Genomic DNA, 26844 nt, shown 5'->3' on the forward strand with positions numbered 1-26844 from the left:
TATAAGCACTGAATGATAGTATAACTTTGGCACTTGATATCACAAAGTCACTTTTACTATGACTATTTCAAATCAGAAGAAGCCAAAGTAAGAGATGCATGGGTGTGGTCTGGGAGAGTCTCAAATGCAAGCTCCCATATCCTCTCCACATGGAGTCTCAGACATCACTCTCCTGACACATTGTTGTCATTATCAATCTTAGAAGCTCCATATTTCTGCTTTTTGATTAGAGTGTTTAGTCAATTCATGTTTAATGTAATTATTGACGGTTGCATTTATATCTACCATTTCAGAATTTGTTTGCTACCTGTCATCTTTTTTGTCCCTCTGTTCCTCTTTTGCTATCTTTTGTGTTGAACAGAATTTTTAGTGTACTATTTTACTTTCACTGTTGACTCTTTTTAGGTATTTGTTTTTTAAGTTTTTACTGCGTGTGTGTGTGTGTGTTTGTTGTTTTAGGTGGTTGCTCTATGAATTACAATATGCATTTTTTAACACATCACAGCCTACTTCATTCAGGTTAATACTGACTTAATCCTGATAAAAGATAACAACTTTGTTCCAAAGTAGCTTCATTTCCTCCCACTTCCTTTTTGTTATTATCATCATATAGATTACATTTCTATCTGTGATAAACCCAACAACACAGTGTTATAATTATTGCTTTAAATAATCTTATGTTTTATAAAGAAATGAGAATAGGAAAAAATGTGTGTGCATTTTTATATTCACCCACATATTTACCATTTATGGTAAATTTACATATTTACCATTTCCGTTGCTGTTCTTTGTTACTGTAAATTGTAATTACTGTCTGGTATCATTTCCTTTTATCCTAAAGGACTTTTTTTGAGTATTTCTTTTTAACTGGTCTCTTAGTTTTTGTTTTTCTGGGAATGTCTTTATTTCTCCTGCATTTTTGGAAGGAAAGTTTCACAGTATACAGAATTCTTGGTTGATAGTTTTTTTGTCAATATTTTAAATATCTTATTCTCTTGCCTGCCTTGTGACCTTAATTGTTTTTGATGAGATGTTGCCCATTAATTACACTGTTGTTCTCCTATATTTTTCTCTTGCTGCTTTCAATATTCTCTTTGTCCTTGAATTTCATAAGTCTGACTATGATGTGTCTAGGTGGAGTACTCTTTGAGTTTATCTTACTTGGGGGTCATTGAGCTTCTTGAATCTAGTATTAATTTTTAAACAAATTTGGTAGGTTTTTTCTTCATTATTTCTTTAAATATCTTTTCTGTTCTTTTTTCTCTCCTTCCTTCTGGAATTTCCTTTACAAATATGTGGTATACCTGGCTTGTCTTACAGATCTCTGAGGCTTCATTCACTTTTCTTCAATTTTTTCCTCTGTGTTCTTTGGATTGGATCCTTTCTCTTAATCTGTTTTCAATAGATCAGAATACAGAGTTGCTACAATATAATATGCAAAGTGTCTGCTGATTTTTTTCTTCTGCTATCTCAAATCTGCTTTTGAGCCCCTCAAATGAATTTTTAATTTCAGTTATTATATTCTTTAATGTTAAAGTTCCATTTGGTCCTTTTGTATAGTTTCTATTTCTCTATTGAAATTCCCTATTGAGTCATTGTCATCATATTTCCTTTAATTCTTTGAACCTATTTAGAATATTGTTTTTGAAGTCTTCGCTAAACGTAACATCTTTGGCAGTTGCTATTTAGCATACTTTTCCTGAGTAAGGGTCACACTTTCCTATTTCCTTGCATATCTTTTAATATTTGGTTGAAAACTAGACATTTTAGATAATGTCTTTTATCAATTCTGGATTCTGATTTTTTTTTTTTTTTTTTTTGAGAGCTGGTAAGGTTTGTTTCAGTAACTGCATATGCAACCACTGATGTCTCTGCTCATGTTTTTAATTCTTATTTTTATTTATCAACCTGATTTCCTAGGGGTCTTCCTAAGATTTGGTCTATAAATCTTAATGGTCAGCCAATGATTTGGGCAGAAGTTGTGCCTCAGACATCTTGAGCCTGAAAACCTCTGATTGATCTCTGTGTGGGTTGAGGAACACATTCAAAGTTGCTGCACAGTTCTAAGTCATCCTTAGCTTTTACATTTTGTCAGACTCTTTTGGGTCTTTACATAATTTCCCAGTTAGCCAGGGATGTATAGAGAGCTTATCTCAGCCCTTTTATGGCTCTCTCATTCTCAGGATCTCTCTGTTAAATTTCTGGCTAGTCTGCTACTCACCCCAGCAGAAACCACAACCTTAGGCTTAAAAAGCTGCAGATTTTTCCAGTTTGTTGCACATCAAGTTCACCACTTTTAACTGGCAAAGCTATTGGCTTTTTCCCGTGGCCCATATTAAGTCTGCCCCCGTCTGGCAGCAACGCTTCTGGTGTTCATGACTAGCCTTACACTAGTAAAACTACCATTCTTGCCAGCCAAGTTATTGGTGATGATGGCTGGGATTAGCCTCATGCAAAAAGACCACTGTCTTTACCTGAAGCTCTAGCAGTGTTTCAACAATAAACGTTTCTTTATTTGTTGTCTGCATTTGGTTATTTCCAGTACCATGAAATGGTCATTTTTTACTATTTTGTCTGGGTTTATATTTGTCTTTTGTGGAGAGGTCCTGACCTCTTCACGCTGCCATGAGTGGAAGTCTTTTTTATGTTTATTTTGTTTATTCAACTTTATTTATTATTCATATCTTCTATATTCGTATTTATTTTTCTGTTAATTTATCCATTAGAGACTGAGGGTGATATCCAAGTTTCCTACTAATATTGTGTTTTTGTTAGTTGATCCTTTATTTGAAACAGTGTTTACAGTGCATATTTCTGTGGTCTGTGAAATGATATTGCATATTGTACTTTTTGTCAATATAAAATATGTCCCTTTGCTCAGTTTAATGCCTTAAATTCTACTGTGCTTATATTTTTCACTAAAAATTCTACTTTCTTTAATTTTTCACTCATGCTGGATGTTTGTTTGGATTTTCCTGATTTCAGACTGGACTTAAATAATAATGACACAAGTGGACATCTGTCAGAGGTCCCCAAGATCCACTCCCAAGTTTGGTGATTCACTAGAAGGACTCAGAGTACCAAACACATTTGTACTCATAGCTAAGATTTATTACAACAAAAGGATACAAAGCAAAATTAATAAAGGGAAAAGTACATTGGGTAAAGTCTGGAGGAAACCAGACACAAGCTTCCAAGATGCACACAGGATATGCTTAATTCCTCCAGCAACAAGTTGTAATAGCACATGTGAAGTGTTGTCTACAAGGGAACTTCATTAGAGACTCAGTGCCAAAAGTTTTTACTGGAGGTTGGTCATGTAGGCACCCTCTGCCTAGTACATACCAAAATTCCAGACTCCCAGAAGGAAAACAGGTTCAGCATAAACCACATTGTTTGCACAAACTGTCTAGGCACAGTAAACTGCTTTTATCAATTAAGGAACAGTGGGAAACATTTCTGAAATCCAGTTTCCTGATGTTAGCCAATGGCCAACCTCCTAGGTAGTCGTTTTAAGGATAGCAGCCTCAGGCCTGCTACGTTAACTCTTTTCTGCACAGCATCATTGTCTTGGTTTTTTTTTTTAGTTGACTTGATCCCAGCGTTTCACTCATGAGTAAAATGACAAAAGTTCTTGTTTTGTCTTTTGCTAATTAGGGCTTCAAAGCAATGAATATTAAAAAAAGTTTTTCTTTTAAAAATAAACTTTTTAGTTGGATAGTTATATAATTTTATGCATATAGCAAATTATTGATAATTTATAGCCTTTTTGTTTCAAAAAATTTTTGTTGGTTCTCTAAACCTAAAATTTGCTTGTTTTAAAACTATAATAGATAATAGTAGACAATAAGACTGTACTCTCTGCTGTTTAAATTACATTCTTGGAGCATTTTTTGTCTCTTTCAAACATTATAGTACCTTTGTTTCTTTTTTCAGCACGATTACGTGGTGTTCATGACGGTCTGTTCACTGGACAAATAGATGCTGTGGATACTCTTAATGCTACTTATAGAGTAACTTTTGATAGGACAGGGCTTGGAACTCATACCATCCCTGACTATGAAGTTCTTGTAAGTAGTATTTCATAATACATTTGTGTTTTATGCCTATTAAACATGTCATGTAGAGTTTTCAAGGAAATTGTATTTTATGATAGAATCAAGACTTCAGGTCATAGGGGAAGAGATCTTTAGGGGTTCCCAGCCCTGTCTACTAGACCCCTTGAGCAGAAGTAAAAGCTCCCCTCATTCGCAACCTATACTTCAGTCCTCCACACTTTTCAGAATGTGAAAGATTATAGTTTGGATCCCTTTATTGTACCTTACCCACACAGCACTTTAGTACGACAGAACTAATCACTCTTAACTGTGTAATATTGGGGTTGAAGCTACAAAATCCTTTCATTCAGGCTGTTTGGTTAAAATGTAATTCCTCTTATAAATACTTTTAAAAGTAAGAAGTAGCATCTTAACACTTTTAACTGTGTTCTTCTGTTTTATCCTGAGTTATATACGCTGAGTATTAATTACCCCAGCTTTACACTTGATGACACTGAGACATAAGTATGTTAAATAATTTATTCAAGGCTCTAGAGCTGGTTTTCTGTCAGGCTTTGGCCAGAATTCAGATCTCTTCAACTTCTAGTACAGTCCATTAAACTATTGGACCATTATTCCATGATTATGCTTGATTTAACAATGTCATGAAAATTATACACCTTTTTAATAAGTTAAAATAATTTTGAGAACTGGTTTAAATCTGCAATCTAATTTTTAAAAAGTGAATAATGAACTTTTTATAATAAAGTAGTCTGCCTCTAAGCATGATGTAAGTTAGATTGTTCACTTTTAGCTTCCCTTTTATCTGTGTTATAAACTTGATTTTTAGGGGTTATGAATTTATAATTAAAAATCAAAATTTATTTTTCTCCCTAGTTCAAAAATAGAAAAGAATTTTCCTTTTCTGATACATACTTTTTAAAAATCATGACTCCTTATTTATATTGAGGACTTTTTAAAACTCATAACTTTCCTGTTCATTTTTAGAACAGAGAAATAGGGGGGAAAGAAGATTACAATTAAATCTAGTGCAAAAGACACCAACCTTAAATTTTACATTAAAGGATGAAATATTTAAACTTCCCCTTTAAAGAAAGGAAGATTGCTTTTTCTGTTCCATTCATGTGATTTTCTTTGAGATCACCCAAATATTTGTCTTTGACCAGATGAGAGTTGACTATAATTACAGTAGGAAGTATTTCAGATACTCTGAGATACTTGCACACAGATAACTGTTATCTGTGTGAAATACTAACAGATAACCAAAGGTGGTCACAGAATAATTTAATATTAATTGATTCTCTGAATTGTTTGATCCTTGGCCTTTTTCTTTTCTTAATTATTCTTCTGTTTTGTGGATTCAGCCTTTTGGCAGCAAAGCAGTGTTTTCATACTCTGACTTACGTTCTAGGCTTTGATCTTTATAGAACAATATATATTCTGTGATAAATCATAGTATATATCTCAAGCTGAAATATAATGTTTTTAAAGCTTAACTGGTTGGTAAAGTTAAGGTTATGTGGACTATTCTTTTTTCTCAAAGAGTAATGAGCCTCATGAGACGATGCCAATTGCTGCCTTTGGACAAAAACAGCGGCCTTCTCGATTTTTCATGACTCCACCACGGTTACATTATACTCCCCCTCTCCAGTCACCTGTTACAGTGAGTAATATTTTAGAAATGTCATCAGTAATTTAAATGTTATTATGAATTATTATGCAGTACACGTATATTATAGCAACTTCAGCAAATAGCCAAATTATTTTTAGTTGTTAAATAAATTATTAAATATAAACAGTTGTCTCGACTCTGGAAATATTTTCCTTTTTATAGGATTTAAAATACTGTATCAGTTGTAATTTGCTCTTTATCTGAAAATAAGGTGTTCCTTTTAAACAGTCCATAATTAAATGATTGCCTCTTATTCCCATAGGATAATGATCCTTTATTAGGACAGTCACCTTGGAGAAATAAAATTTCTGGCTCCGACACTGAGACATTAGGAGGTTTTCCAGTAGAGTTCCTTATCCAAGTGGTAAGAATTGCTCTGAATATCTTGGTTGCCTGTTAAAAAATTCAATTAATGTCTTTTGTGTTACTGAAATTGAAAAATTTTCTAAGACCAAATATTTCTGCATATTCTTATTTTTTTAATTTTTTTATTTTTTACCATTGCCTCGATCTTAAGAACTGTTAACAGCCAAAAAAAGACTTGGAAGTCTTGTTTCTCCACCGTTTTTTTGAGCGTTAGTTCTTATTATTGCCCTGTACTAAGGACTCAAACATTTTAGCATATGCTTTGTGAAACTCTGAATGGTTAGCTGCTAATAACTTGTGTTATTTAGTAACCTCAATGCATCCTGCCATTTTCATCCTACTCACTAGCAGTTACGATGTCTTTGCTAGCTGTATGGTTAGAAGGAACTTGGACTTTTTACTGAGACATTTTACTTTTTTTTACTGAGACTAGAAACAGCTATTCCATTGCAAAGTACTTAGGATTAGACACTGAAAACCTAAGCCTAAATTGAAATAAGTGTAGAATTATCATATAGAGCATTTTTACTGAATAGCCTGATTCTGAAGAATATAAGTAGTTGTTTTGTAAATTAGGTTTAAAAATGTATTTAGTTTTACTCATAGTCTAATGATGTTTGGTTTGGTTCTTTTACTTTTTTAAAAGAAAAAAAAACTACTTTGGCTTGGGATAGATAGGGTCTCTATAAATAAAAATGTAACAATCCATTAAAATATTTACAAGCATTTGCTTTTTACAATTAATGTATTTTAAGGAAAACCTGGTCATTTGTGTGTGTGTGTGTGTGTGTGTGTGTGTAAGTATGGAATTCTGTTTTCCTTGATCATACGTTGTTAATTATCCTTGCAATGTAGAATTTCTTATGCCTTTTAGCTTCCAAAAGTAGATACTTTTATGTGAAAGCATGAAAATATGAAAGGAGCCAAGCCTTATCCTTTTTTTTTTTTAACTTTTTAAATAGTGAAAGTAAAAAAAAGCTAACATGTAGTATTGAGACAGGTGTCTGTGTGTGTGTGTGTGTGTGTGTGTGTGTGTGTGTGTGTGTGTGTGTGTGTGAGAAAGAGAGAGACAGAGAGAGAGAGAGAGAGAGAGAGAGAGAGAGAGAGAGAGGGAGAGAGGGAGAGAGAGATCCACCAGCAGAGGGAGCCAGAGTTTAAGTACTTTTGCACTGTATCTAACAGTGGGCTACTGCATCGTTATTTAAAGTATCTAAGAGGACATTATAGATAAAATTAAAGTGCTTTAATGTACTTGCCTTTTATCTTAATATTAAACTTTGAAGTAGATGAATATGTTCTATCTTTTTCTGTTCCTAATGCATATTTTTTCTTACGACAAAATACCATTGAATATTTGAATTTCCTTTTTGAAAGAACTTTATTTCTTGGGATTAGGAGCTTTAAGGATTCTAAAAGGACTGGTCTGCTTTCTGAGGGATGACATTTTGAAAAGAATTAAAAGAAAGCAGTATCAGTTTTCTATCAAAATCAAGCAACTCAAGAAAAACCAAAATAGAAACAAAAAAGGGCAAAGAAATTGTTAACTTTGTCCCAACCTCCTTTTACTGCTTCTGATTCTAAAGAAACACACAAATTTCCATTAAAATTAGAGAAGAAGGCAGGCCAGCCAAGAGCTCTGTGTCTTCTGAACACTAAATAAAGGTGTTTGTTTGAGAGAACAAATATATATATAACAGCTCTCACCAGCCCCTCTACCTGCATCAACATAGTCTAATTTTTTAATATTTTTTATTATGGAAATTTTAAAGCATATACATATAGAATTGTATGTTTATTGCATTTCTGTGTACCCATCACCCAGCTATGTCCAGTCCTGTTTATTCTATTCCCCTATCCATTTCCTCCCTCCTGTATTATTTGGAAGCAAATACCAGACGTGAAATCATTTATCTATAAATGTGTCAGTATGTGTCTCTAAGAGATAAGGACTTTTTTTAAAGAATCTTAACTACAATACCATTGTTACACCTCAAAAAATTAACATAAATTTCTTAGTGTCATCAAGTTCCAGTCAGTTCAAATTTTCCAGTTGTGACTTTAATGTTGAATGCTCTTTTTCCCCCACACAACTTGTTGAAGAAACTGGATTATTTGTCCATAGAGTTTCCTACAGTCTGGATTTTGCTGATTGAATTCCGGTGCTATCATTCAACATGTCTTACTGTCTTTTGTGTCTCATGTAAATTGGTAATTGAATTGAAGGAAGAGATTTGATTAGGTTCAGTTTTGCTGGTTGGTTTCATTGTTACTTATTTATTTTATTATTATTTTATTATTCTATTTTATTAGAGCAGTTGTAGGTTTATAGAAAAACCATTCCGATAGTACAGAGTTCCCAAATATACCCCTCCCCCACAAAGTTTTCCCTATTATTAACGATTTTGCATTAGTGTGGTACCTTTGTTACAGTGGTTCTTATAATTATATTAATTATTGCTCATTGTTTACATTAGTTTACTCTGTGTTGTACAGTTCTATGAACTTTTGGTTTTTGTGGGTTTTTTAAAAATTTTTTGTGGTAACATTTATACACTGTAACCTTTCCCATTTTAACCACTTCCAAGTATACAATTCAGTGGTGTTAATTACATTCACACTGTTGTGCTACCATCACCACCATTCATTAGAAAACTTTTTCATCACCCCAAACAGCAATTCTGTACTGATTAAGAATTAACTCCCTAGTCCCCAGGCCCCTGCCTCTGGTAACCTTTATTCTAATTTCTGACTGTCTATTTACTTGCGTGTTATAATTATTTCATGTAAGTGAGATCATATGATATGTGTCCTTTTGCATCTGGCTTATTTCACTCCTTTTGATATTTAAGGTTCATCCATTTTTTCACATAAATCAGAGCTTCATTCCTTTTTACGGCCAAATTATATTCCATTGTATGTATAAACCACATTTTGTTTATCTGTTCATCGGCTGATGGACACTTAGGTTCTTCCCGCTTTTGGCAATTGTGAATAATGCCACTGTGAACACTGATGTGCAAATATCTGTCTGAGTCCCTGCTGTCAGTTCTTTTCGGTATATACCTATACGTGGGATTGCCAGTCATATGGTAATTCTCTACTTAACTTTGTGAAGAACTGTCAGACTTTTCCACAGCAGCTGCACCATTTTACATTCCCACCAAAAAAGTATGAAGGTTCTTATTTTTCTACATCTTTGCCAACACGTTATTTTCCATTTGCTAACAATAGCCTTTCTCGTGAGTGTGAAATGTTACTCCTTATGGTTTTGATTTGCATTTCTCTAATGGTTAATGATGTTGAGCATCTTTTCATGTACTTATTGTCCATTTGCCTACCTTTTTTGGAGAAATATCTGCTCAAATTCTTTGCCCATTTTTTAAGTTGGGGTTGTTTAGGTTTTTTGTTGTTCTTTGTTTTTATGTGACTACTCTTATATCATTATGAACTTATGGGTTTTAACATATTTATGCTTGAATCCTTTGCAATTATTACACAAAAGTTTGTGCAATAAATAATAAAATTATTTATTTATTAGTAATAAATTATTGTTTATTGATGCGCAAATTATTCCATTTTTGGCCACTAGGAACCAGTTCAGGTTGACTCCTTAGTTCTTTTAACATGGCCTGGTTACAGTGAACTTCAAAATAATATTTTCCTGTCAGCCAATCAGATTTATGAAAACAAAATACCTTTGCTCTGTTTCTATTGAAATACTAAAATCTACTCTTAAAATACCTTAAGGAAAAATTAGAAATTTGATGTCTAAGTGATATACCTAAAGGCCTCTATTTATTCTAAAATACTTTTTTTCTTTGTCTGTAGACCAGATTATCAAAAATTCTCATGATTAAAAAGGAACATATCAAGAAATTGAGGGAAATGAACACAGAAGCAGAAAAATTGGTAAGGATTTGTTTCTTTGTTTTTCTTCTTTCTTTGCTGTCTGATTTTGAAATGGTGGGGCTTTCTCTAAGGATTTAAAAATATTTTATGGAAGGAAATCTTAAGATAAATCTTTATTTTTAAATCCTTATTATTGTCACTTATTACTATCTAGTTATACTGAACACATTCTGTATAAGCTAGCAATACAGTGTAACACCATTGACTATATACTTGAATAGAATTAATGGCTCTATTAGGTTCTTTGGCAGTTTGCCTGAGTATATAATCCTTAGGACTGGTGCCTCTAACAAAAGAAGTCATAATGACAGAGGTTATAAAAAGAAGAAAATACTTTCGAAAAAGTAACAATTAGTCTGGCAGTTGACTTTCCACAGAAACAACAGTGGAGAGAATGGAATGGCATCTTCATAGGGCTGAAACAAAATAACTGCTAACCTGGATTTCTATATCCAGTGAAAATTCCTTCCAAAATTAAGGTAACATAAGGATATTTGCAAATAAATTTGTAGAATTTGCTACCAGAATACCTACACTAAAGGGAATATTAAAGATTTTTGTTCAAGCAGAAAAAAAAAAATTATCCCATATGGAAGCTTGAAGTTTCAGGCAAGAATGAAGAATAACAACAAGGGTAAATATGCAGATTAATATAAGTGACATTTACCATATAAAATAATATCTTGTGGCATTTAAAATATAAAGAGAATTAAAATACAACCTGATAATTGACTTATGGTCCGGGTAGAGGCGGTATGTGGCATTAAAGTGTATATAAGTCCTTGCACTGATCAGGAATAAGATAATACAAGAGCAAATAATATTAGACTTTGATAAATCAGGGATGCATACTTTAATCTCTGAGGCACCTATTAAAAGAATAATAAAAGATGAATAACTACCAAGTTAATGGTTGGAGGTGAGTGGGAAATGGAACCATAAATAATGTTCAGTCAATCTACAAGAAAGCAAGAAAGGAAGGAAAAATGACCAGAACAGGTGGGACAAACTGAAAGAAAATGGCAAGATGGTAGATTTGGATCTAAATATATCAGTAATAATATTAAATATAAATAGACTAAATTTTCTGATTAAAAGACATTGTCAGATTGGCTAAAAAATAAAATCCAACTCTCTGATACTTACAAGAGACACCTTTAATATAAAAGGATCCTGAAAGGATAAAATTTTATATATATAAAAAGATATACAGTGCAGTTTAGAAATAACAAAAGCTGTTTTAGCTATATTGATAGCTAACAAAGTAAAATTCAGAGCAACAAACATTACTGGATATAAAAAGGGACACTTCATAATGATGAAATGTTTAACCAGAAAGAAAGCATAATTTAAAATTTATTTGTCCCTAAAAACTTAACCTCAAAATACATAAGGCAAAAATTTACAAAACTGAAAGGGAAGGATGTAAATCTCCCTGGCAACGCAGGATATGACTCCCGGGGTTGAATCTGGACCCGGCACCGTGGGATTGAGAATATCTTCTTGACCAGAAGGGGGATGCAAAATGAGATGAAATAGTTTCAGTGGCTAAGACATTTCAAGTGGAGTTGAGAGGTCACTCTGGTGGACATTCTTATGCACTATGTAGATAACACCTCTTAGGGTTTAAAGTATTGGAATAGCTAGAAGTAAATACCTGAAACTACCAAACTCCAACCCAGTAGTCTGGACTCCTGAAGACGATTGTATAATACTGTAGATTACAAGGGGTGAGAGTGTGATTGTGAAGGCCTTGTGGATCACACTCCCTTTGTCCAGTGTGTGGATGGATGGGTAGAAAAGTAGGGACAAAAACTAAATGACAAATAGGGTGGGATGGGGGGGGGATGGTTTGGGTGTTCTTTTTTTATTCTTATTCTGATTCTTTCTGATTATAAGGAAAATGTTCAGAAATAGATTGTGGTGATGAATGCATAACTATATGATCGTACTGTGAACAGTTGATTGTATACCATTGATGATAGTATGGTATGTGAATATATTTCAATAAAACTGAATTAAAACAACAACAACAACAACAACAACAAAAAACTGAAAGGGAAAAAGAAAACTCCAAAATTGTAGTGGGACAGTTTCTGTACCTCTTGCGGTAACTGATAGAACAAGCAGGCAAAAAATCAATAAAGATTTAGAAGATTTGAAAAACACAGTTAAACTTGGCCTTATTGGCATGTATAAAATATTATACCTAACAGCTACACAATACCCATTATTTTAAAGCACATGTCTACTATTTATAAAAATTCATTTATGCTGGCCTGAGCAAGTTTCAGCATATTTCAAATGATTGGAATTCTCCACAATATGTTCTCTGACAACAGTGCAAATAAGCTAGAAGTCCCTAATGAAAAGATACCAAGCAAAAATTCTTATGCTTGAAAATTAAATAATACTTCCAAATAAACCTTGAGTCAAAAAATCAAGTATAAGGGAAATTTAGAAAATATTTTGAATTGAATACAAGTGGAGTTAATGTACATCAGCACTTGTGGGATGCAGCCATGTCTGTATTCAAATTTTAAAAATGTTTGACTTGAAGAAAGACTGAAAAATTAATGGGTTAAGCAAAGTCAAAAGTTGGTTGTTTGAGACAGAAAAAGCATGACATTAGGAAAGGTTAACCCAAACTCACCTTACAGTCTTGTGAACTTTACTTTTTTACCATCTGTCCTGAGTTCTCAGGGATTTATATGTTTGTCGCAGGCAGTACTGGCAGGTAGAAGTAAGAGTCAAGGGGCAATAGGCTGTAGGTTTCTGTAAAGACTCTTTCCCCCAAAATGCTGTTTATTACATTGCCATCCTCAAAAAATGGATGCTGGTGAATCCGGCTCTGGCCTTACACCTTGTTGCTATAGATAGAATAAAATCCTATAAGTTGGGAGACATTTCATTTTCTAATTTAGATAATAGATCTCTCATTGATACTTTTACTGAAATGTTTAGAGAAAAACTTAGGCCTATTTATTATCTATTGGATCTATTTTAGATCTTCTTACAATCCATATAGTAACCACTGAATGAAGATCTACTTGGGAGACTTTTCTGTATAGATATTTTTCTCCCTATTGTTCATACATGATACTTAGAATACTGCATATTTACTAATTGTTGCAATGATCTGATATAAATTATGACAGTGTTTTGTGAGTTGTTTTTCACCTTTTCGTTTTGAAATAATTACAGAGTCACAGGAAGTTTACCAAAATAATGCATTGTGGTTTTTTTTTTTTTAAACACGAGAAGGCAGTCATTTTCTGTCCCTCTGTTTCTGTGCCTAAACTATAACGTTGATCATGCCTATTTCACAAGAACATTGGAAGAAACCACTACCAAGTGTTTTTGCAGTTCTAAAATAAAATGCTTCCAAATTAAAAGAAAAAAGTTGGTTATTTGAAAGAACTAATAAAATTGATAAACCTGGAATGCCAGTCAGGAAACATATTTTAAGGGTAAAAATAACTGTTACCAAGAAAGAAAGGGGACATTACTGTAGATCCTAAGACATTAAAAAGATAACTGGGAACGAGGCGGGGCAAGATGGCAGACTGGTGAGCTGTAAGTTTTAGTTACTCCTCCAGGAAAGTAGGTAAAAAGCTAGGAACTGCGTGGACTGGACACCACAGAGCAATCTGTCTTTGGGCATACTTCATACAACACTCATGAAAATGTCGAACTGCTGAGATCAGCGAAATCTGTAAGTTTTTGCGGCCAGGGGACCCGCGCCCCTCCCTGCCAGGCTCAGTCCCGTGGGAGGAGGGGCTGCCAGCTCCGGGAAGGAGAAGGGAGAACTGCAGTGGTAGCCCTTCTCGGAAACTCATTCTACTGATCCAGACTCCAACCATAGATAGACTGAGACCAGACACCAGAGAATCTGAGAGCTGCCAGCCCAGCAGAGAGGAGACAGGCATAGAAAAAAAAAAATAACACGAAAAACTCCAAAATAAAAGCAGAGGATTTTTGGAGTTCTGGTGAACACAGAAAGGGGAAGGGCGGAGCTCAGGCCTTGAGGCGCATATGCAAATCCCGAAGAAAAGCTGATCTCTCTGCCCTGTGGACCTTTCCTTAATGGCCCTGGTTGCTTTGTCTATTAGCATTTCAATAACCCATTAGATCTCTGAGGAGGGCCCTTTTTTTTTTGGTTTTTTTTTTTTTTGTTTTTTTTAATCCTTTTTTCTTTTTCTAAAACAATTACTCTAAGAAGCCCAATACAGAAAGCTTCAAAGACTTTCAATTTGGGCACGTCAAGTCAAGAGCAGAACTAAGAGAGCTCTGAGACAAAAGGCAATAATCCAGTGGCTGACAAAATTCATTAAACACCACAACTTCCCAAGAAAAGGAGTGTGTCCTGCTCATCAGCTACCATCCTGGTGGACAGGACAGCACTCCTGCCCATCGCCAGCCCCATAGCCCAGAGCTGCCCCAGACAACCCAGTGTGACGGAAGTGCTTCAAATAACAGGCACACACCACAAAACTGGGCGTGGACATTAGCCTTCCCTGCAACCTCAGCTGATTGTCCCAGAGCCGGGAAGGTGGAGCAGTGTGAATTAACAAAGCCCCATTCAGCCATCATTTGAGCAGACTGGGAGCATCCCTACACAGCCCACCAGCCCAGAACTGCCCTGGGGGGACGGCACTCACCTGTGACATAGCACAGTCATCCCTCAACAGAGGACCCGGGGTGCATGGCCTGGAAGAGGGGCCCACTTGCAACTCTCAGGAGCCATACGCCAATACCAGACTTGTGGGTCAGTGGCAGAGACAAACTGTGGCAGGACTGAACTGAAGGATTAGACTATTGCAGCAGCTTTAAAACTCTAGGATCATCAGGGAGATTTGATTGTTAGGGCCACCCCCCCTCCCCGACTGCCCAGAAACACGCCCCACATACAGGGCAGGCAACACCAACTACACACGCAAGCTTGGTACACCAATTGGGCCCCACAAGACTCACTCCCCCACTCACCAAAAAGGCTAAGCAGGGGAGAACTGGCTTGTGGAGAACAGGTGGCTTGTGGACGCCACCTGCTGGTTAGTTAGAGAAAGTGTACTCCACAAAGCTGTAGATCTAATAAATTAGAGATAAGGACTTCAATAGGTCTACAAACCCTAAAAGAACCCTATCAAGTTCAGCAAATGCCACGAGGCCAAAAACAACAGAAAATTATAAAGCATATGAAAAAACCAGACGATATGGATAACCCAAGCCCAAGCACCCAAATCAAAAGACCAGAAGAGACACAGCACCTAGAGCAGCTACTCAAAGAACTAAAGATGAACAATGAGACCATAGTACGGAATATGAAGGAAATCAAGAAGACTCTAGAAGAGCATAAAGAAGACATTGCAAGACTAAATAAAAAAATGGATGATCTTATGGAAATTAAAGAAACTGTTGACCAAATTAAAAGATTCTGGACACTCATAGTACAAGACTAGAGGAAGTTGAACAACGAATCAGTGACCTGGAAGATGACAGAATGGAAAATGAAAGCAAAAAGAAAGAATGGGGAAAAAAATTGAAAAAAATCGAAATGGACCTCAGGGATATGATACATAATATGAAACGTCCAAATATAAGAGTCATTGGTGTCCCAGAAGGGGAAGAAAAGGGTAAAGGTCTAGGAAGAGTATTCAAAGAAATTGTTGGGGAAAACTTCCCAAATCTTCTAAACAACATAAATACACAAATCATAAATGCTCAGCGAACTCCAAATAGAATAAATCCAAATAAACCCACTCCGAGACATATACTGATCACACTGTCAAACACAGAAGAGAAGGAGCAAGTTCTGAAAGCAGCAAGAGAAAAGCAATTCACCACATACAAAGGAAACAGCATAAGACTAAGTAGTGACTACTCAGCAGCCACCATGGAGGCGAGAAGGCAGTGGCACGATATATTTAAAATTCTGAGTGAGAAACATTTCCAGCCAAGAATACTTTATCCAGCAAAGCTCTCCTTCAAATTTGAGGGAGAGCTTAAATTTTTCACAGACAAACAAATGCTGAGAGAATTTGCTAACAAGAGACCTGCCCTACTGGAGATACTAAAGGGAGCCCTACAGACAGAGAAACAAAGACAGGACAGAGAGACTTGGAGAAAGGTTCTGTACTAAAGAGATTCGGTATGGGTACAATAAAGGATATTAATGGAGAGAGGGGAAAAATATGGCAAACATAAACCAAAGGATAAGATGGCCGATTCAAGAAATGCCTTCACGGTTTTAACGTTGAATGTAAATGGATTAAACTCGCCAATTAAAAGATATAGATTCGCAGAATGGATCAAAAAAAATGAACCATCAATATGTTGCATACAAGAGACTCATCTTAGACACAGGGACACAAAGATACTGAAAGTGAAAGGATGGAAAAAAATATTTCATGCAAGCTACAGCCAAAAGAAAGCAGGTGTAGCAATATTAATCTCAGATAAAATAGACTTCAAATGCAGGGATGTTTTGAGAGACAAAGAAGGCCACTACATACTAATAAAAGGGGCAATTCAGCAAGAAGAAATAACAATCGTAAATGTCTATGCACCCAATCAGGGTGCCACAAAATACATGAGAGAAACACTGGCAAAACTAAAGGAAGCAATTGATGTTTCCACAATAATTGTGGGAGACTTCAACACATCACTCTCTCCTATAGATAGATCAACCAGACGGAAGACCAATAAGGAAATTGAAAACCTAAACAATCTGATAAATGAATTAGATTTAACAGACATATACAGGACATTACAACCCAAATCACCAGGATACACATACTTTTCTAGTGCTCACGGAACTTTCTCCAGAATAGATCATATGCTGGGACATAAAACAAGCCTCAGTAAATTTAAAAAGATTGAAATTATTCAAAGCACATTCTCTGACCACAATGGAATACAATTAGAAGTCAATACCATCAGAGACTTAGAAAATTCACAAATACCTGGAGGTTAAACAACACACTCCTAAACAATCAGTGGGTTAAAGAAGAAATAGCAAGAGAAATTGCTAAATATATAGAGACGAATGAAAATGAGAACACAACATACCAAAACCTATGGGATGCAGCAAAAGCAGTGCTGAGGGGGAAATTTATAGCACTAAACGCATATATTAAAAAGGAAGAAAGAGCCAAAATCAAAGAACTAATGGATCAACTGAAGAAGCTAGAAAATGAACAGCAAACCAATCCTAAACCAAGTACAAGAAAAGAAATAAGAAGGATTAAAGCAGAAATAAATGACATAGAGAACAAAAAAACAATAGAGAGGATAAATATCACCAAAAGTTGGTTCTTTGAGAAGATCAACAAGATTGACAAGCCCCTAGCTAGACTGACAAAATCAAAAAGAGAGAAGACCCATATAAACAAAATAATGAATGAAAAAGGTGACATAACTGCAGATCCTGAAGAAATTAAAAAAAATTATAAGAGGATATTATGAACAACTGTATGGCAACAAACTGGATAATGTAGAAGAAATGGACAATTTCCTGGAAACATATGAACAACCTAGACTGACCAGAGAAGAAATAGAAGACCTCAACCAACCCATCACAAGCAAAGAGATCCAATCAGTCATCAAAAATCTTCCCACAAGTAAATGCCCAGGGCCAGATGGCTTCACAGGGGAATTCTACCAAACTTTCCAGAAAGAACTGACACCAATCTTACTCAAACTCTTTCAAAACATTGAAAAAAATGGAACACTACCTAACTCATTTTATGAAGCTAACATCAATCTAATACCAAAACCAGGCAAAGATGCTACAAAAAAGGAAAACTACCGGCCAATCTCCCTAATGAATATAGATGCAAAAATCCTCAACAAAATACTTGCAAATCGAATCCAAAGACACATTAAAAAAATCATACACCATGACCAAGTGGGGTTCATTCCAGGCATGCAAGGATGGTTCAACATAAGAAAAACAATCAATGTATTACAACACATTAACAAGTCAAAAGGGAAAAATCAATTGATCATCTCAATAGATGCTGAAAAAGCATTTGACAAAATCCAACATCCCTTTTTGATAAAAACACTTCAAAAGGTAGGAATTGAGGAAACTTCCTCAACATGATAAAGAGCATATATGAAAAACCCACAGCCAGCATAGTACTCAATGGTGAGAGACTGAAAGCCTTCCCTCTAAGATCAGGAACAAGACAAGGATGCCCGCTGTCACCACTGTTATTCAACATTGTGCTGGAAGTGCTAGCCAGGGCAATCCGGCAAGACAAAGAAATAAAAGGCATCCAAATTGGAAAAGAAGAAGTAAAACTGTCATTGTTTGCAGATGATATGATCTTATATCTAGAAAACCCTGAGAAATCAACGATACACCTACTAGAGCTAATAAACAAATTTAGCAAAGTAGCGGGATACAAGATTAATGCACATAAGTCCGTAATGTTTCTATATGCTAGAAATGAACAAACTGAAGAGACACTCAAGAAAAAGATACCATTTTCAATAGCAACTAAAAAAATCAAGTACCTAGGAATAAACTTAACCAAAGATGTAAAAGACCTATACAAAGAAAACTACATAACTCTACTAAAAGAAATAGAAGGGGACCTTAAAAGATGGAAAAATATTCCATGTTCATGGATAGGAAGGCTAAATGTCATTAAGATGTCAATTCTACCCAAACTCATCTACAGATTCAATGCAATCCCAATCAAAATTCCAACAACCTACTTTGCAGACTTGGAAAAGCTAGTTATCAAATTTATTTGGAAAGGGAAGATGCCTCGAATTGCTAAAGACACTCTAAAAAAGAAAAACGAAGTGGGAGGACTTACACTCCCTGACTTTGAAGCTTATTATAAAGCCACAGTTGCCAAAACAGCATGGTACTGGCACAAAGATAGACATATAGATCAATGGAATCGAATTGAGAATTCAGAGATAGACCCTCAGATCTATGGCCGACTGATCTTTGATAAGGCCCCCAAAGTCACTGAACTGAGCCATAATGGTCTTTTCAACAAATGGGGCTGGGAGAGTTGGATATCCATATCCAAAAGAATGAAAGAGGACCCCTACCTCACCCCCTACACAAAAATTAACTCAAAATGGACCAAAGATCTCAATATAAAAGAAAGTACCATAAAACTCCTAGAAGATAATGTAGGAAAACATCTTCAAGACCTTGTATTAGGAGGCCACTTCCTAGACTTTACACCCAAAGCACAAGCAACAAAAGAGAAAATAGATAAATGGGAACTCCTCAAGCTTAGAAGTTTCTGCACCTCAAAGGAATTTCTCAAAAAGGTAAAGAGGCAGCCAACTCAATGGGAAAAAATTTTTGGAAACCATGTATCTGACAAAAGACTGATATCTTGCATATACAAAGAAATCCTACAACTCAATGACAATAGTACAGACAGCCCAATTATAAAATGGGCAAAAGATATGAAAAGACAGTTCTCTGAAGAGGAAATACAAATGGCCAAGAAACACATGAAAAAATGTTCAGCTTCACTAGCTATTAGAGAGATGCAAATTAAGACCACAATGAGATACCATCTAACACCGGTAGAATGGCTGCCATTAAACAAACAGGAAACTACAAATGCTGGAGGGGATGTGGAGAAATTGGAACTCTTATTCATTGTTGGTGGGACTGTATAATGGTTCAGCCACTCTGGAAGTCAGTCTGGCAGTTCCTTAGAAAACTAGATATAGAGCTACCATTCGAATCCAGCGATTCGCAGCTTCTCGGTATATACCCTGGAAGATCGGAAAGCAGTGACACGAACAGATACCTGCACGCCAATGTTCGTAGCAGCATTATTCACAATTGCCAAGAGATGGAAACAACCCAAATGTCCTTCAACAGATGAGTGGATAAATAAAATGTGGTATATACACACGATGGAATACTACGCGGCAGTAAGAAGGAACGATCTCGTGAAACATGACAACATGGATGAACCTTGAAGACATAATGCTGAGTGAAATAAGCCAGGCACAAAAAGAGAAATATTATATGCTACCACTAATGTGAACTTTGAAAAATGTAAAACAAATGGTTTATAATGTAGAATGTAGGAGAACTAGCAGTAGAGAGCAATTAAGGAAGGGGGAACAATATTCTAAGAAGAACAGATAAGCTATTTAACGTTCTGGGGATGCCCAGAAATGACTATGATCTGTTATTTTCTGATGGATATAGTAGGAACAAGTTCACAGAAAGGTTGCTATATTATGTAACTTTCTTGGGGTAAAGTAGGAACATGTTGGAAGTTAAGCAGTTATCTTAGGTTAGTTGTCTTTTTCTTACTCCCTTGTTATGTTCTCTTTGAAATGTTCTTTTATTGTATGTTTGTTTTCTTTTTAACTTTTTTTTCATACAGTTGATTTAAAAAAGAAGGGAAAGTTAAAAAAAAAAAAAAGAAAGAAAGAAAAACAAGGAAAAAAAATGATGTAGTGCCCCCTTGAGGAGCCTGTGGAGAATGCAGGGGTATTCGCCTACCCCACCTCCATGGTTGCTAACATGACCACAGACATAGGGGACTGGTGGTTTGATGGGTTGAGCCCTCTACCATAAGTTTTACCCTTGGGAAGACGGTTGCTGCAAAGGAGAGGCTACGTCTCCCTATATTTGTGCCTAAGAATCTCCTCCTGAATGCCTCTTTGTTGCTCAGATGTGGCCCTCTCTCTCTGGCTAAGCCAACTTGAAAGGTGAAATCACTGCCCTCCCCCCTACGTGGGATCAGACACCCAGGGGAGTGAATCTCCCTGGCAACGTGGAATATGACTCCCGGGGAGGAATGTAGACCTGGCATCGTGGGACGGAGAACATCTTGTTGACCAAAAGGGGGATGTGAAAGGAAATAAAATAAGCTTCAGTGGCAGAGAGATTCCAAAACGAGCCGAGAGGTCACTCTGGTGGGCACTCTTACGCACACTTTAGACAACCCTTTTTAGGTTCTAAAGAATTGGGGTAGCTGGTGGTGGATACCTGAAACTATCAAACTACAACCCAGAACCCATGAATCTCGAAGACAGTTGTATAAAAATGTAGCTTATGAGGGGTGTCAATGGGTTTGGGAAAGCCATAAGGACCACACTCCACTTTGTCTAGTTTATGGATGGATGAGTAGAAAAATAGGGGAAGGAAACAAACAGACAAAGGTACCCAGTGTTCTTTTTTACTTCAATTGCTCTTTTTCACTCTAATTATTATTCTTGTTATTTTTGTGTGTGTGCTAATGAAGGTGTCAGGGATTGATTTAGGTGATGAATGTACAACTATGTAATGGTACTGTAAACAATCGAAAGTACGATTTGTTTTGTATGACTGCGTGGTATGTGAATATATCTCAATAAAATGATGATTAAAAAAAAAGATAACTGGAAGATATTGTAAACATCTTTCTGCCAATATATTTGAAAATTGAAATGAAGTAGACAAATTCCTAGAAAATACAGCTTGTTAACTGTGATACAAGAAATAGCAGAAAATCTTATAACTTTCTTTTAAATTAATCTATAATTTAAAAGTTGCCACAAAGAAGCTACACCACCAAATGAGTTCTTCCAAACCAGTGAATTCTACCAAAATATTTGTCGTTAACATCAATCCTTAAATAATTCTTCTAGAAAGTAGGAAAAAACCAGAACACTTCCCAACTCATTTATAATGCTTGACTAATTCAATACCAAAACCTAACAGACATTATAAGAGAGAAAAATTACAGGCCAAACTCATTCATGAAGATAGATTTAAGAATCCTAAACAAAAGGTTAGCAAATAGAATTTAGCAATATATTTAAAAAAAAATAGATCATCACAGCTGGGTAGAGTTTATTCCAGGACTGCAAGGATGGTTTTATATTCAGAAATAAACAAATGGAGTCCAGGGAACTGTGATGATTTCCACAAATAAATTGTGAAAACAGAATACACTGCCTGCATGTTGGAATGACTTAAGTACCCAGAAGCTCTTCAGTTTGTTAGATTTGTAACAAAACTTAATATGAATGGAATAAATTATTCTAGTGGGATGGTAGATGCACAGAACATACCAGTGTTAACAAAGTGACTAAATTCTTAAAGCCGTAAAATTGTACTTTAGGAGCTGATAAATAATGCTGTCCAAAGAAAATATGAAGCTTCCATAGCCAGCAGAACAAATGGACTTCCGTTAATTTCAGAGAGTCTCTAGCTTAAGTCACCAACCTAGTATTCATTCGTGTTAATGTCTTAAGTATCACAGTGCAAAACACCCAAACATTTAACAAAAGATTCCAACAGGTAACCATGACCGGATAATTGGTAATAAAATATTTTAAATTTGTACGCCCATTATATTTTCAAACAGGAGGAAAAATATACCTCAATTTTTTTTTTTCTCTTACCAAGGCTCTGTCATTTAAACATAAATCTGGAATTCAGGTTTACAAGATTAAAGCAAGGCAATGGGTATCAGATTGCTGTGGAATAATGTATGCATCCAAAAGAAGGAAAGCATAAGTAACATGCTTATCTCATGAAGGAGCTTCAGGTCCAGGTTAAATTATTTAAAATAGGAAGTACAATGAATACTCTTGCAAATTGAGTTGATTTTTGAAGCTGTGCTAACTATTAGTAGTATCAAAAGTACATTCAGGTGGGAGGGTGGTCGGTCAAGGTGGTGGTGGCGGGCAGGCCCAGCAGGTGAGCACCGCAACCTGTGGTTGCATCCCCGCCGGCCCCCCAGGGACCCTCCCTCACGGGGAGGTGCATACAGCCAGCCCCGGCCATCACCATAAACCCCCATCCCTTGCCTCAAACCCCCCTGCTTCTAGCCAGAGCCATTTGGGAGCCCCAGGGGCAGTAGAAGGTGGGGAGAATGCCACCGGGGGTGGGTAAGTGCAGGGCTTTGGTGCTGCCGGCACTCATCCCTGTCGCTTACCACACAGCCCCTGAGCCTGCAAGTGTCTCTTCCTTCTAGAGGTGTGTGGAGGCTTTGTGTGCCAGCTCCTGGCATTCAAGATAAGCTCTGTTATTACACTAGCTGGATGCAAGCTTAAGGAACAGATGGCTCAGAGTCTAAATTCCAGCAGTGACACATTAAAATATCAAAAATGTCTGTGTATCAACAAAAGATCACAAAACAGACAAAGAAACAGGAAGTATGGCCCATGCAAAGGAAAAAAATATGAAGTATTAAAAACTACCAATGAGGAAGACCAGACCTAGGACATATGAGGCAAAGATTTTTTTTAATGGTCCTAAATATACTCAAAGAGCTAAAGGAAAACACAGACAGAAAACTAAAGGGAACCTGGAAAATGATAGATGAATACATAGAATATCAGTAGAGAGATGGAAATTATGAAAAGGACCCAAACTGAGCTCAGACTGCAATAACAGAAATAAAAAATTATCTAGAGGGATTCACCAGCAGGTTGGAGCTGGCAGAAGAAAGAATCAGTGAGGTTGAAGATAAGACAATTGAAATCAGAGCCTGAGAAGAAGAAGGAAGAAAGAATGAAGAAAAGTAGGAGAGCTTGAGGAACCTGTGGGACACCACCAAGCATATCAGTAATGCATTGTGGAGTCCCGGAATGAGAAGAAAGAGAGAAAGGGGCAGAGAAGATATTCAAAGAAATAATGACTGACAACTTCCCAAATTTAATGGAAGGCATGAATATACACATCCAGGATGCTCAATGAAGTCCGAACAGGATAAACTCAAATAGACCTATGCTGTGGCATGTTATAGTCAAACTGTCAAATGCTGCAGCTAAAGAGAATTCTAAAAGCTGCAAAAGAGAAGCAACATGTCACATACGAGGGAGCCTCGATAAGATTGTGCTGATTTCTCATTGGAATCCATGGAGGCAAGAAAGCAATGGGATGACATATTTAAAGTGCTGAAAGCAAAAAATTGCCAACCAGGAATTCTATATCTGGCAAAACTGTCTTTCAGAAATAAGGGAGCAGTGAAGACATTCCCAGATAAACGAAAGCTGAGGGATATGGTTACCACTAGACCAGCCCCGCAAGAGATGCTAAGAGAAATCTATAGTTTGAAAGGAAAGGACAATGAACAACTGATTGTAGCTGCATGAAGAAATAAAGATCTCCTGTGAGGGTAATGACAGGGTTAAATATAAATGCTGGTACTATTGTATTTCTAGTTTGTAACTCCACTTTTTACTTCCTACAGGATCTAAAAGGCAAATGCGTAAAATGTAATGAAAAGTCAGTGGTTTGGGCTCATAATGTATAATAAACATGTAGTTTGTGACAAGAACTACATACTGATGGGGGCTTGGTGGGGTATGGGAACATAGTTGGTGTATACTATTGAAGTTAAATTGGTATCACAGTAGATGAGATTGATACAGATTTAGGATGGTAACTACAAAGAAAATACCAGAAAATGTGCACAAGCTCACAGACACAGAAATTAGAGTACCAGTTGCCAGGGATAGGAGTGCAGGGGGAATGGAGTTAATGCAAAATGGGTGTAGGGTTTCCATGTGGGGAGATGGGAAAGTTTTAGTAATGGAAGGTGATGAGGGTCCTGCAATATTGTGAATGTGATTAATCCCACTGAATGGGATGCTTGGGAATGGTTGAGATGGGAAAGTTTGTATTGCATATATGTTCCCACAATAAAAACAAAATAAAACAAAACAGAAAGTACAACTCAAAGAAACAAAAATTAAAGACAATATGTGACCTTGGATGAGTCTCATAAGGAAAGAGAGAAGGCTCAAAAGGACAATATTGGGGCATATGAAAAAAAAAATGGAATATAGATTAAGTTTTACATCATTATTAAATTTCTCAAACTTGGTAAGTTTACCTAAGGTGGCTACATAAGTGAATTTCCTTGTTCCTAAGAAATGTACATGGCAGTATTAAGTGTCCAGGGAGCATGATGTATACAAATTACATTCAGGTGTTCAGAAAATGGATTGATAGATAAGCAGATAGAAGGAAAGATAGATGGATTGATGGAATGATGGATAGAGAGCTAGAATGATATGAGAAGTGTTGCAAAATGTTAAAATTGAAGAATCTGGGTATCTGATCTCCCTGGGGATAGGGGTATATTTGAGTTCTCTGTATGGGGTTTTTATTATTTTTATAATTGTCTTGCAAGTTGAGAGTATTCCAAAATAAAAAGTTTTGTTTCTTTTTTTTAAAGTATATTCAGGATTGTCTTGATGCCTGTATTTATTAAAAACAAATGGTGGAAGGGGATGGATTTCTGTTAAAAGTAGCTCCTTTGTGTGGTATATACACAAAATGGAATACTGTGTGGCGGTAAGAAGGAACAAGCTCATGAAACATGACGACATGGATGAACCTTGAAGACATAATGCTGAGTGAAATAAGTCAGACACAAAAAGAAAGATATTGTATGTTACCACTAATGTGAATGCTATGGAAAATATGTAAAATAAATATTTTATATTGTAGAATGTAGGGGATCTAGAGATAGACAGCAGCTAGTGAAGGGGGAATGATAATCTAATAAGAAAAGATAAGATATGGAGAATAATCTTAATGATATGGGAATGCTCAGGAATGACTATGGTTTGTTGAGTTTCTTGGGGTATGGCAGGAACATGTTGGAAGATGTAGTTATTTTAGGTTATTTGTTTTTCTTATTCCTTTGTGTTGTCTTGTTTGAATTGTTCTTTTTTTATTTTTTTATAAATAAAGTATATAAAATTTAAAAAAATAGCTCCTTTGGTATTACATGTAATAAGCATGGTAAATACTTGTTTATAGTCTTTATTTAATAAACCGTACATTTAAGTTTAAGTGGAATTATCAAAAAGGAAATAACTAGATGGATATGTGAATTTGAGATTAGTCTTAAAATGTAAGTAAAATGTGGAACATTTTCTCAGAGACTGCCATTTCTATTATATTTATGTGATATACATACGGCACCTTACAGAACTAGTAAAAATCAGAATATTTTTTATCTTTTAATCTACATACATCTATTATTTATCCTATTTTGTATATTACTTGTGAATTGGAATTTTGCAGGGTATCTCAGGAGCAAATATGTATTACCCAATTAGTTTAATTCCTTCTTTGTAGAAGGAGGAATCTCAGGTATTGTATTTTGAGATTTTACTTTTAATATCTCTAGAAATATTATTTAAAAGACTTTCCAAAGAATAATTCTTTCAGAATTCTAGATTACAAGTTACCTTGGTATGCATTCTGTTTTTTCTTATAGTATCTTTTTTATTCTGTGAAACATCAGCTTAACAGCATTGAACTACCTGAACATTTACATCATTAACTCAAGTATTTTGTTGTTGTTGTCTTTTTTTTAATTCAATTTTATTGCGATATAGTCACATACCATACAGTCATCCAAAGTGTACATTCACTTGTTCACAGTGCCATCATATAGTTGTGCATTCATCACCCCAATCTATTTTTTTGAACATTTTCCCTGTACCAGAAAAAGTGAAAATAAGAATAAAAAATAAAAGTAAAAAAGAGCACCCAAATCACCTCCCCACCCTATTTTTCATTTAGTTTTTTGTCCCCATTTTTCTACTCATCCATCCATACACTGGATAAAGGGAGTGTGATCCATAAGGCTTTCACAATCACACTGTTACCCCTTGTAAGCTACATTGCTATGCAATCATCTTCAAGAGTCAAGGCTGCCTCCCCTCTACGTGGGCCCCAACTCCCAGGGTTGTAAATCTCCCTGGCAATGCAGAATATGACTCCCAGGGATGAATGTGGACCAGGCATCGTGGGACTGAGAGTATCTTCTTGACCAAAAGGGGGATGCAAAATGAGACGAAATAGTTTCAGTGGCTGAGAGA

General features: G+C 35.8%; 1 protein-coding gene across 5 annotated transcripts in view; it reads left to right on the top strand.

Annotated features, from left to right (window-relative positions):
• Positions 1-26844, top strand: part of LIN9 (lin-9 DREAM MuvB core complex component) — a 127460-nt gene that overhangs the window by 64494 nt on the left and 36122 nt on the right. For all 5 annotated transcript variants that reach the window (XM_037811300.1, XM_037811334.1, XM_037811317.1 and 2 more), the window contains 4 exons: positions 3937-4070; positions 5602-5721; positions 5993-6094; positions 9925-10005. In XM_037811300.1, coding sequence (XP_037667228.1) covers positions 3937-4070; positions 5602-5721; positions 5993-6094; positions 9925-10005 — 437 coding nt within the window. The remainder of the gene's footprint in view (positions 1-3936; positions 4071-5601; positions 5722-5992; positions 6095-9924; positions 10006-26844) is intronic.

This window comes from Choloepus didactylus, chromosome 2 (assembly GCF_015220235.1).
Source record: "Choloepus didactylus isolate mChoDid1 chromosome 2, mChoDid1.pri, whole genome shotgun sequence".
Lineage (NCBI taxonomy): Eukaryota > Metazoa > Chordata > Mammalia > Pilosa > Megalonychidae > Choloepus > Choloepus didactylus.